The 12,209-nt window shown below is 38.7% G+C and overlaps 1 protein-coding gene across 1 annotated transcript; it reads right to left on the minus strand.

Moving 5' to 3' along the window:
• Window positions 1–339: 339 nt before the first annotated feature.
• On the minus strand, window positions 340–7,334 carry acadm (acyl-CoA dehydrogenase medium chain). Its single transcript, XM_019266304.2, has 12 exons — window positions 7,220–7,334; window positions 5,881–5,989; window positions 5,514–5,611; window positions 5,245–5,314; window positions 4,882–4,982; window positions 4,457–4,537; window positions 3,595–3,725; window positions 3,057–3,165; window positions 2,461–2,601; window positions 1,883–1,978; window positions 1,460–1,708; window positions 340–1,378 (listed from the first exon to the last, which is right to left on the minus strand). Exons 1-12 carry the CDS (start codon window positions 7,232–7,234, stop codon window positions 1,307–1,309), a joined length of 1,272 nt encoding a protein of 423 aa, XP_019121849.1. The 5' UTR covers window positions 7,235–7,334; the 3' UTR covers window positions 340–1,306.
• Between the last annotated feature and the right edge of the window lie 4,875 nt (window positions 7,335–12,209).

A 12,209-nucleotide genomic window follows, 5' to 3' on the forward strand; every position in this document is an offset into this window, starting at 1 on the left:
TGAAAATATAACAATCATAATGCTTTGCAAATCCTTTTCACATATTTATTTGAACACAGGGCACTATTTAAATAATTTATATTTAACTGATTTTTTTGGGATTATACAGTAATTATGAATTGGATGCATTGTTTTAATTTAGACTTTTCACAGCATCACAACTTTTTTGGAATCAGTGTGGTGTATTATGTATATTAATCTAAATTAAACAATATCATCCTGTGAGGTCATTAAACCAAAATCTACACAAACTGGTTTTGGTGTCTTTAGTTCATTGAACTTCAATATGGAGAAAACACTTTTACTGTTGTATGCTGACAAAACAAAACAATAGCATGATCAGTTTGATTGGATGGAATAATTTAATAAGTGGATGATATACAGAGTTTAGATGAATTCACCATTATGGCATGAGTGAGCACACATATTACATCCATACTTTCTGCAGAGATTCTCCATGGTTAAGTGCTGTGCCAATGCCTCTCTGTATTGGATAGTAACGTAGAACTGACAACAGTTGTTGAGAATTTAATTTTCTAAATCAGACACAAACATGGACTTTTACGGCCAACAGATCATTAGACACATTTGTCTGGTGAGAATGTTCAGATAAAATTAAACTGCTTCCATGGTGTTACATTCACTCGTTTTTTTAAGGATAGTGCATCACTTTTGATAGGATGTCAGAGGTAGAACAGGAGCACAAACCTCTGAGAAAAACAATCATGAATGCCTTGATTTGACAGAGAATAAGACCAAAATCAGGATTGTATTACAGAGTTGAAATACACACAAACACACACAGTGTAAAGATGAAGGTCAGCCTGAATCTGCCCCTCCTCCACAAAATGAGACAACCTAACCTAAAAAACTATAGGTGTTCGTTTGGGCTCTTGTCAACTTATAAAGTCAAATATGTCGGAGTTTAATGCTGAATAAAAGCAATATGTTTGTAATGTCTTGCATTTAATGGCACATTTAGACTCCAGAGAGCAGCAGCATTTATTGTTCACAACCTGCGGGACATGGTCACATGATCTTTTACTTAAATGTGGTGATCCTCATCACCTCAGTAAGTCATAAAATAAGGCCACAGTTCAAGCTGCATTTCTGATTAGAAAAGGTGGGCTGCTGTCTACCAATTCAGTCCAAAACAAGCAAGGCAGGAATTAAATGATGTGACAGCAAACAACATTTTTCAACTATATCCTGAGTTTAAGTAACCAGATCTATTTCCAGGAACACGTTTTTCTAGAAAAGTTACAATAAAGTACATTTAAATGACGATGATTCAGGAGCGCACAGTTCATTTCATGTATTTTCCCAGGTGTTCTCGGGCAATGATGAGTCTTTGGATCTGAGCTGTGCCCTCATAGATCTAGAAAAGGAAAGAAGTCGATTAAAGAAAGCAAAGTTTTGCCAAACACCTCTGATATGAGGCACAAACATCGTCACCCACCTGGTAGATCTTGGCGTCTCTCATCAGTTTCTCTACCGGGTATTCGCTGTTGAAGCCGTTGCCTCCAAATACTTGAACAGCATCACTGGCCACCTGATTGGCGATGTCTCCAGCGAAGGCTTTGGCGATGGAGGCGTAGTAGGTGTTTCTGCGGCCCTGGTCCACTTCCCAGGCAGACCTCTGGTATGCCATCCTGGCCAGCTCCACCTTCATTGCCATCTCAGCCAGAAGGAAGGACACGGCCTGGTGCTGCGAAACAGAGGAGAGAGTTGATCCCAACTCATCACTGCACTTAATGAACAGCTGTGTTGTCAGTTATTATGATGATTACAGTAATGACAGAGCTGCCACTCTAATAAATTCTGTAATTCAGTCAACTCAAAATGAGAAACATCAGCTGCTGAGGACTTGAAGTGAACAAACCTCAGCGATAACTTTTCCAAACGTCTTCCTCTCCAGCGCGTAATTTGTAGCTTCATCGAGCGCCCTCTGTGCCAAGCCTGTCGCTCCTGCCGCCACCTGCAGTGCAAGAAGTACATTAGCAAAAATCAGAGTCTCTCATACATAATGTTTAAACTAAACCCCTAAACCCCTAAACCCCCAAACCACCTTTTTTCAGATGAAAACATGTCTGGTCTTGGTTATGACAGTCTCGTCCTGCTTAGGTCTTGCTCTTATCTCAGTCCCGGTTTAGAAAATACTGTGAGTTTATGTTTGTATATCCTCATAAAGCCAAAAGAGACATTCTATGCTACAAGAAGACACTCTGCCTCAAAGTCAAGTCAAATATGTCCAAACTGAAATGTTTTGTACCGCCCAGATTTTTAAAATTCTGATCCATTTAAATCCTTTGAAATGAACTCTGATAGAAACAAATTAAATCCTGTTTTCTTCTAAAGAAACAAAAACAGAAACAGTGAGTCACCTTTGGGGTAGCACAAGACATTTCAAAGTGGCATCACAGATGTTCAGTGCAGTTCAGTTGCAGTTTGAAGACCTACCGGTGGTCTCGTGTTGTCAAAGGCACCCATGGCAATTTTGAAGCCGGCCCCCTCTGCGACCAGGACGTTCTCCTTCGGTATCCTCACATCCTCAAAGGTGATGCCTCTGGTATCAGAGCACCTCTGTCCCATGTTCATCTCCTGCGAGCACAAAACAAACAGACATGTTATCATGACGCAGTGTCAAATTATTGGACAGCACAACAGGAGTAGATTACAGGACAATCACAGCTGGATAGGACATATGTCCCTATTAATTATAATCCAATTGTCTCTAATAATAATTCATATAGCACGTATCTACAAGTAGAATTTATTATCCGCTTCACAGAGAGACGTAATATTCCACTGAACTCAAAAATCTTAAATTAGAGGGATGTTTCTGTCTCTAAATCATATGACTGCACTGAAAGGTTTAAATCTTAAAACCCTGATTTTGTACCTTTCATGCAAAAATGTATGTGGAGCAGCCACTATGAAGAAGAGAAATTAACCTATTAAAGAAATATCCAGCACAGATAATCATTTTCTAGTTGCCAAGAAAATTACTGATCTCTGTTAGAGCAGTAAAAATAAATATTTCAGCTTCATCTTACCTTCCTCCCTACTTGAATTCCAGGAGTATCAGCATCCACAATGAAGCCGGTAAAAGCTTTGCTGGCTGGACATTTAGGATCCGAGTTAGTGCGGGCCAGCAGGAAGTACCTGGATATAAATGAAAAGACATTTAAAAATTCAAAATCACACAGACACAGACACAGAGTATGGAGAGTGTAGCATCACAGATCTGGCTGAATGAACTCACTTTGGACTCGCTGGTAACTTTGCTTTCAGTTTGTGAAAGCAAAGACCAATTTCTTATCCACCATGTGTATACGAGCTGCTGTAACAAGTGAATTTCCTCAGTGTGGGATCAATAAAGTCTAATACGACAGTCCTGCAATGAATCCTCCTTTCGTGAAGGCTAAAATGTTCACTAATGGATGAACGCGTTAGAGAGGTTGTTTCAACTTCATGATCATTCAACAGCACCACAAACTGCAGCCATAAAGTTGAATTGACATAAACTGGCCATCAAAACGTATTTTGTTACGTTGTTAGCGCTCAATCGGAGAAGAGGTGGCGAGTACACACCAGTTCGCTTTCCCACCATTGGTGATCCACATCTTCTGCCCGTTAACAACGTACTCGTCGCCCGTCTTCACAGCTCTGGTCTTAATGCCGGCCACATCAGAGCCCGCCCCCGGCTCTGTGACACAGTACGCCTGACAAAAACACACCACACAGTGTCAGCACAGTAATAAAGTAGTACTATGATATGTCAGGGCTTATGTTTTCTCACACACAGCCACATTGTGATTGTCGAGAACTGATATCTGATACGGGTCTTGTGCATGGGTGTGATGAAATGGCTCACTAGCGCTCCTCAAGGAAGTAGCTCACTTCAGGCCTCTGGGCTGTTAAAAAGCTCAGGAAACCCTGCAGCCATTCATTAATGACATGGTAAAACTGTTTTAAATTAAACACAGAGTGAGATAATCTCACTGTCAACAGTGCAGCGCTGTGTGGCAAGATTCAACATCTCAGCAGCATGTAAACAAATGTTCTAAACCCAAAGACATTCAGTTAACCATCACGTGACAAAGAAGATTCATTTTCTATAAATTGAGTAAGTCCTAGCGCAGTGCTGCACACGTCCAACCTGAGCTGGTCTAATCAGCAACATAACTGAAAGCACCTGTATGGGTATGAGAGGCCATCCACATATTAAGTTGTTTTTTTTGTTGTTGTTTTTTTAAAAAGGTAAAAACTGAGCAATAGTTAACAGTAGTTATTTTTTTTACTACAAACATGACTTTAGTTTAAAATATGACCTTTTAAAATTTAATTCTGTAAAAAACATTGTTGCTGGAGTTTTGAGCTCTTCAAACTTTTTCCCCCCTCTTCAAGCTGTTGCGGAAATCCCCACTCTGCTTCCACTAAATTAGATACTTACACACATGAGAGGCTCCTCGGTCATCCTTCCCAGGTATTTCCTCTTCTGTGCATCGCTGCCAGCTAAAATAACAGGCATTTGCTGTGTGGAAGAAACAGATCATCAGTAGCAGCAGTGCTCTTAACCCTCCTAATGCCTGACTCTGTTTCTAATAAAAAATAACATTGAAGTGAACAATGTGAGATGCCTTGAACACTACAGACAGATCCACAGTACAGGGCGGATGGAAAACTTTATGCTCATGGTGGATCCAGACTATTCAGTTAAATTCTGCAGTACACTGTAACATTTGTGTAAAATGTTGCATTATATAGGAGGAGTGGACCCATCTTACCCCTTGGTGTAAAGAAAACAACTCGCCTAACTCAAGAAATACTGAATAATTCAGTTAGTTTTGATATATTCACCACTGGGTAACAACTTACTCCCAGAGAGTTTGCTTCGATGGCAGTCTGTACTCCTGTGCAGCCGTAAGCCAACTCTTCTGTGATGAGGCAGTTGTCGAAGATTGTCAAGCCCATTCCACCTGAACACAAAAGAGACAAACATAACAGGTTTTTTCAAAAAGAAATCAAGACAACTTGCATGAAATAATCCATCTCCAATGACACAAAACAAACAGAACACAAGCTGGGGAGCTATTTCACGCAGAGGTTTCAATATGTGCGTGTGTATTTATTAATAAGGATGGCTATTGTTTTATCATCAATAAACTAAACTGATACAAAACATTGCGTGTCAGGCTTTGTGTGGCCAAAAACAGAGTCACAGAGAAGAAAATAACATACCATAATCCTGTGGAATGTGTCCGTTCATCAGACCGAGCTCCCATGCTTTCTTGATGATGGGGACAGGATACTGCAAAATGATTTGATACATTATTCAGATTTATTGTGCAGCACCATAGTCAAGGGAGACACTTGACTACCGAGCTCCAGGGTCATAGGGTGTACTTTGACCGAGGTGACTTTCAAAGACAAAAAGAAATAACCCCCCCCAACCCATATTTAATCTTACATACAGACTGACTGCAGCCTGATCTTTGGGCTATACTCACTTCACCACTCCTGTCATAAGCTGGCGCAGCGGGGACGATCTCTTCACGTGCAAACTTCCTCGCCAGCTGTTGGAACTCCTTTTGTTGATCTGTGAGCTCTGTGGGGTCGAGGGAGCAGGAGGACACATGATAAAGTTATTACAATATAATGATGAGCAACAAAAATCATATCTCATAGCACACAGTTCCTGATCAATGTTCAGTTGATGCTCATATGAGTCTCTGGAAACTTAAGTATATCCTTGAAATAATAATAAGGATGGTGCATTTTTTTCCCCAATAACTGTTCACATGGGCGTACGATAAAATGTGAAAATACCTTTTAAAAAAAAAAAGAAAAAAGATGCAAGTTCTACATCCTACTCACCAAATGCAAAGCCGGATGCTACATGGCTGCCGTGAGATGCTGAAGCACTGGCTGCAGCAGTGCTGGATCTCTGCAGTCGGACCCCGGACCGCACACTGGCTTTGAGCAGCTGTGTGTGTGTGTGGAGGAGAAATCAGCAATATACAGTGTTAAAGTTTAACTGCACACCTCTTATGTAATAGGTTACTAAAGCCCCAGTTTGTGCCATCCATGTATTCGGTTTCTCTGAGAAACAAATGTTTAAAAACCTAGAGGTCACTTAAAAAAAAAAAAAAAAAAAAAGGGTCCAGTATGTAAGAAGAAGGTCACTGAGCTGTTTTCGGACAATAAAACAAATGAATAATCAGTTGAAGATAATTTTGTTTTTGCCATCTTTAGATGAGACGTTTATATCTACACATGCCACCACGTTGATGTTTCTACTTCAGCCCAGAACAGACACACTAAACATCGCAACCACCATAGTTTCTCCTTCATGTTAGGAAGAAGAGGGTGAAGCGAGACACTGGTCCTTTAAATCAGAATCAGGATTACATTAATTGGACAGGTGTGTGCATTTCGGTTTCATTTTGTCTTAATGTCATTTATTTATTTTATCCTTTCACTTTATTTTTATCCTCTAATTTTTATCTTTAATAATTTTCTATGTTTATTAATTGTCCTTTTATTATTGACATGTTTTTACACCTGCGTTGCCTTCTGTTGGGTCTACTGCTCTGTAAAGGTGCTATATAAATATTGTTGTTGTTGTTGTTGTTGTTGTTGTTGTTGTTGCTATATAATGTACATACACAGACATAAATCTAGCTAAAAACAAGTACAACAAGCTTGACAGGTAAACATGAGCTTTAAACTATGTACAGATAAATTATATAAGAGTGTTAATTAATAGAAGAATAGTGCAAAGGATGCTAAAATAAATATGGTTTATGTAGCAGGTTGCTTTATGTACATAGATAGATAGACAGAAAGACAGATATTCTGCTACGAGGTGACACCTCTCGTCTTCAGTTTGGTGTTATGTTTTATTAATCGACCTTCTGTTTATCTCCAAAGATAACCAGCCAGCTAGTTATTTTTCCATGACTCACATTTTAACGTTCACACATCACAAATTTCAGCTAAACCTTAAAACTGCAGCTCAGTGTGAACAAATAAATAAATAAACGTGAAGCTAGAGACAGAGTTAGCTCGCTCGTTAGCCGGTGAAGTTTCTGCATTTGAAGGAGTTAAATGTCGGTCAGGAAGGACAACGAGCGACAGAGACCAGCCTTTAATGAACCTAAACTATGAAGACATGCTGGTGAATTACAGCTAAAGTCAATTTAAAGACACTAACCTTGTTGAGCAGCATTGTTGACGCGCAGTATAAACAGACGTTACTAACAGACGCCACCTTTGGCCCACATACGTGTGTGCATAATGAGCGCCCTCTCGGCCAATCACAGGCAGCGCTTTTGATCACGTGTCAAGCGTCGGCATCCGGAAAACGACTTTTGCCCCACATTGTTACCTCTGATAACCTCCATGTGTCATAGCTGCTAATTAATCTGTTTTTAAGTGATTAGAATAATTAAATAATTAAATACTAAGAAGGTCATGAGGTCCCAAAAGGTGCTGTGTATTTATATATAAAATGTAACTAAAATAAATGTTTAAATTTACACTTGTGTGGAAAGAATTCAATTGGAAATTAAAAATGATTCTTCAGGACACCTTCATGTACTTCAAAATATGACAAAAATAATACCAATTTATGCTATGAGGAAATGTAAACAGATCGGGGAACACACTCACATCTTTTGGGATTGCCCGATGTTGGCTCAAAGCATTCTGAAAATTAAATTACAGCTGAATCCATTACATTATATACTGGGTTTGACTCCAGGGGAGGATATAGGGAAGAGAAAAGCCCAACTATTACAGATTCTCCTACTCGTGGCGAGGAAAATGATAACCCTGTGTTGGCTCAGACCTCTACCTCCCACCCTTCAACAATGGCGAGAGAGACTAAAGAATGTTTATTTGATGGAAAAGATAACTGCAAAACTTCATGTAAAAATTGATTTGTTTTTGGTTTTGTGGGCTCCTGTCACTTTCCATTTTGGATGGTCAGACAGATAAATTGGTAACGGCTGGTCGTAAGAAGCTTTGTCTGTATTGTATTTTTCATTGTTCCTTGGTTGTTGTGTTTTGTTTTGTTTTTAGTGTATTGTGTTGTGTTGTTTTTTATATGCATAATTTTAAATAAAAGAATGTTCAAAAAGAGAATATTGTATAAGAAAAGGCATAAAAAAGCACACAGTGTGTCTTTTTAACTGAAATGTTGTTCAGGTTGGTCAGTTACATTAGGTAGAGAAGCCAATCACAGTTTAGTTGCATTGCAATAATGAATAATGAAACATATTTTTATTAGCATATTACAAAAAGAAAACAAAAAGATGGAACATACTTACAACATAAAACAGCAACAGGCAGTTCTACAAAATAAAAGGCAAAGTGTATTTCAGTGTGATGTGCTATGAGGACAAAGATGTATTCGGGATAATAAATAAACCTGACTTAATTGATACACTGGGGAGGGATGGGGGGGTTAGCTTAGCTCTAATATACTCAATAAATGGTTTAGAAATTCGATCAAATTTATCAGATGGGCCATGTATTGTGTGTCTTAGTTTCTCTCGCTTAAGATACTGCATCACTTGCCCCAGCCACCGAGCTGGACTCTGGCTGGAGGAGACTTCCACTGGAGAAGGATCAGCCTCCGTGCTAGTAAAGTTCCCAGTGTGATTTGATTTGATAGAGTGCAGAAAGCTGTCAAGAAGTACAGTTCATACAATCTTACAAGTGTAGTGGCCTGCGTTTTTCAAGGAAGGCTTGGCTACACAGTCCAGTCAAATGATTTTTAAATCTAATACTTGAGCACGGCTCTTAGCCATTGTGAAACATGTTTTGAGTGTTGTGTTTTTGACGTATTAAACTTGTTTGTTCCTTGTTATCCGATTACAGATGTAAAAGAAAGGAAGAACTGGTTTTTAGATTTGTTCACGCCTGACTGGTTTAGATTTGGTTACACTGCCATTTAAAAAAAAAAAAAGATAATTGTGACAATGGATACTAAATTGTTAAGGAAGTGCATTTGTATGTAACTTTTATTGGTAATTTCTTCATTTTTGTTAGTTTGTTATTATAATAAAACCTCCATCGAACACTCCTTTGTCTCATGATATGACATTCAGAGGTGAAAATAAAACTTGATTAGCTGAGCTCTCTCCATTTTGTGGTGACTGCGTGCATCTGAAGCCATTAGAGATGCATGTGAACCTATAGTAAATTATCTTGTGCGCACATCTTTTGGCATGGCATTTGAGCAAGGAATTGAAAGGAAAATTAGTCATTGCCAGGATTTCTTGTACTACCTCAAACAGTACACCAGAGAGCAGCCAAGAGAACCGGTTAGAGGCTGCTATCATATGCCACACAGCCAAGGCAACTACCAAACAACTAATAAAGGAACACTATGGCAATGATGATTACAGTAGTGTACATAAAAAAAGGCCTTAACATGGCCACCAATAAGGTCAGAGGATGTAAGTTCTCTTCAAGCATTTATGTTGTTTTTGAAAGGATGCTGTAACATTATGGGAAGTTTACAGACATCGATACACCTTCAAACCTCAAAGATCCTGTGATGAAACCCCCATTCAAGTTGAGGTAATGAATGAAAATAGAGCAATGTTTCCTGATGTGGTAAGCTTCTGCTCTGCGTGGTTTCTGGTCAAATTGACAAAGACCCTTTCCAGGTAGGAAAGGTACAGTACTCTTAGTTCAACTGAGGAGCAAAACAGGGTTCCTTGAAAGTGCTGTCAACAAACTTAACTTTATGTTAATGAAATCATGCAGCTCAAGAACTGACGGTAAATATCAGAGCCCAACGTTGACTATGTGCTTGCAATGAAGAAATAAGTTTTTGGCTAAGGGCACGTCAAGACAGTTATAAGCCAGTATGTAGTATCCACTTTTTGATTTAACCACTAGGGGGAGGTCTTTGTGTACAGATGTTTTAATTAGATACTGCAAGGTTAGTGTTAGGTCTGTAGGTGGTGACAACGCACAACCAGACAAATCAAGACAAGAAATTTAGGTAAAATTATTCATTTCAATATTCAATAAATGGGAACGTAGCTCAAAGGAAAGTATCTGAAACTGTGAGTCTTGTTTTATTGGAAAGGAAGTCGAGAACAACGCATCACCTCTGAAGTGACTAAGAATTTGAAGTTTTCACAGTCATTACAGAAACTGAATCATATTTTATGGAGAAACGTGGTGGCTGCGGCTCAGGAGAGCGGGTCATCCACCTATCAGATGAGTGGGAGTTCAATCCAAGCCTCCTCCAGTCTGCATGTCGAAGTGTCCTTGGGCAAGATACTGATCCCCAAATTGCTCCTGAAGGATGCACCACCGGTGTGTGAATGCGTATGAATGGTTAGCTCCTAAAACTGATGAGCAGTTGGCACCTTGAATGGCAACCAATGCCATCAGTGTAAAATCGTGTGTAAATTGGTGAATGAGATATGGAGTGTAAAAGTGCCTTGAGTGGTTGGAAGACTAGAAAAGCGCTACATTAGTACAGTCCTTTACCCATTTACCATTTGTCCAAAGAGGGTCAAACACAGCACCTACTATGCATACAAATACTTTGTTTAGAGCATACTGACACCTTTACACTACCCATGAAACACCTTGTTTGAGAAAGTAGTCACCAGAGAGTAGATGATCTAACCCTACAAACCGTGTGGCCTCATTGAAATAAATTCTCCTATTTATATCAAGTGTTTATTGTTTCTATCAAATCAGCACAGGAACTTGGGGTTGACGCCTAAACCTCATGACCTCTTGGCACAGAGAGTCAGGTCAGAAGTCTGGTGGCTCTGACAAATAATAAATGGTAAGAGTTAATAAAAGAACAAAAGACAAATGTTATCAAATCCACGTCCTTCCTTCCCATCCAAGACAACCCCTCCTCAACCAGCAAGCCTCAAATCACTCACAAGACTTTAAGCAGAAGCTTTGACGATCTGGACATCCCTTACATCAATGAGGATGAAGAGCTAACAAGTTGTAATATTTGGAATATTCTCAAGTTTGTGTTAATAGAAGAGCTGTGTTACGTCAAAGAGGAACTGTGCACTTTGTCTAATAGACATTTCCATTTGTCAGTGCTGCTAAGGAAACAACATGCTTTTAAAATGTATACATAATTAATGGGAGATTATATGGATAGTCCCGATGGAGCTTTTAAAACATAACAGATCTGGAGTAAGACAGCCAAGACTGCTCAGCCTCTTTATACCAATACACTGTACGTGATTATGTGAACATATTTCAGAACTGTACTGTACATGTTTTATAAAAGTTAGGTGAAGTTGTTTTGATCACACTGGATTGTACAAGTGTACCCAATGAAGTGGCCAGTCAGCATTCTGACCTTTCCTGACATGTTTTTGTAGTTTAAGTGTGCAGTTATGTGTAAAAGCTGTAATAAATAATGAATAAATATAAATAAATAATAATAATAAAACTTCTCTGTCCTTGGTGAAATTGTTTGCTTTTGGTTTCATTTTTTGTGATTTTTCATCAAGAATGTTCTTCGGGAGTTTTTAGTGACTCACTATAAATTTCTTGTGGTTGCACACACCCCGTGGCAGATTTGTAACACAAAAGGTTTCATTTTGAATAATTTCCCTGCACATTCTTGTCACAGAAATCTAATACTTGAGCACGGCTCTTAGCCATTGTGAAACATGTTTTGAGTTGTGTTTTGACTGCCAGTTCCTGTAGTTGTGGTTTCGTCTGTAAAATGATACCTCAAAATTCACAGGCATGCTTTTATACATACATGTATTAATGGCTGGTTAAAATATTTCAGTTATTTTGTTGATCTCATGTTTGTCTAATTCAACATTTCTCTTTAACCCTGACAACATAAACAATCTGTAGCCCTGTAGATGTGACACAAAATATTACTTTCTGAATTATTTTGAGACAAGAGCAAGAGTGATACGTTTTAAACTTAAATGTTAACATTATCTTCATGCAAGTTTAACGTATTAAACTTGTTTGTTCCTTGTTATCCGATTACAGATGTAAAAGAAAGGAAGAACTGGTTTTTAGATTTGTTCACGCCTGACTGGTTTAGATTTGGTTACACTGCCATTAAAAAAATAATTGTGACAATGAATACTAAATTGTTAAGGAACAGTGCATTTGTATTGTGACAATGAATACTAAATTGTTAAGGAACAGTGCATTTGTATGCAACTTTTATT

This window comes from Larimichthys crocea, chromosome II (assembly GCF_000972845.2).
Source record: "Larimichthys crocea isolate SSNF chromosome II, L_crocea_2.0, whole genome shotgun sequence".
Taxonomy (NCBI): domain Eukaryota; kingdom Metazoa; phylum Chordata; class Actinopteri; family Sciaenidae; genus Larimichthys; species Larimichthys crocea.

Coding starts and splice junctions, on each gene's coding strand:
- acadm (XM_019266304.2), bottom strand. Junction 3,166..3,594: donor AATGGTGGGAAAGCGAACTG/GTGTGTACTCGC, acceptor ATTTATATCCAG/GTACTTCCTGCTGGCCCGCA. Junction 2,602..3,056: donor GAATTCAAGTAGGGAGGAAG/GTAAGATGAAGC, acceptor TTGTGCTCGCAG/GAGATGAACATGGGACAGAG.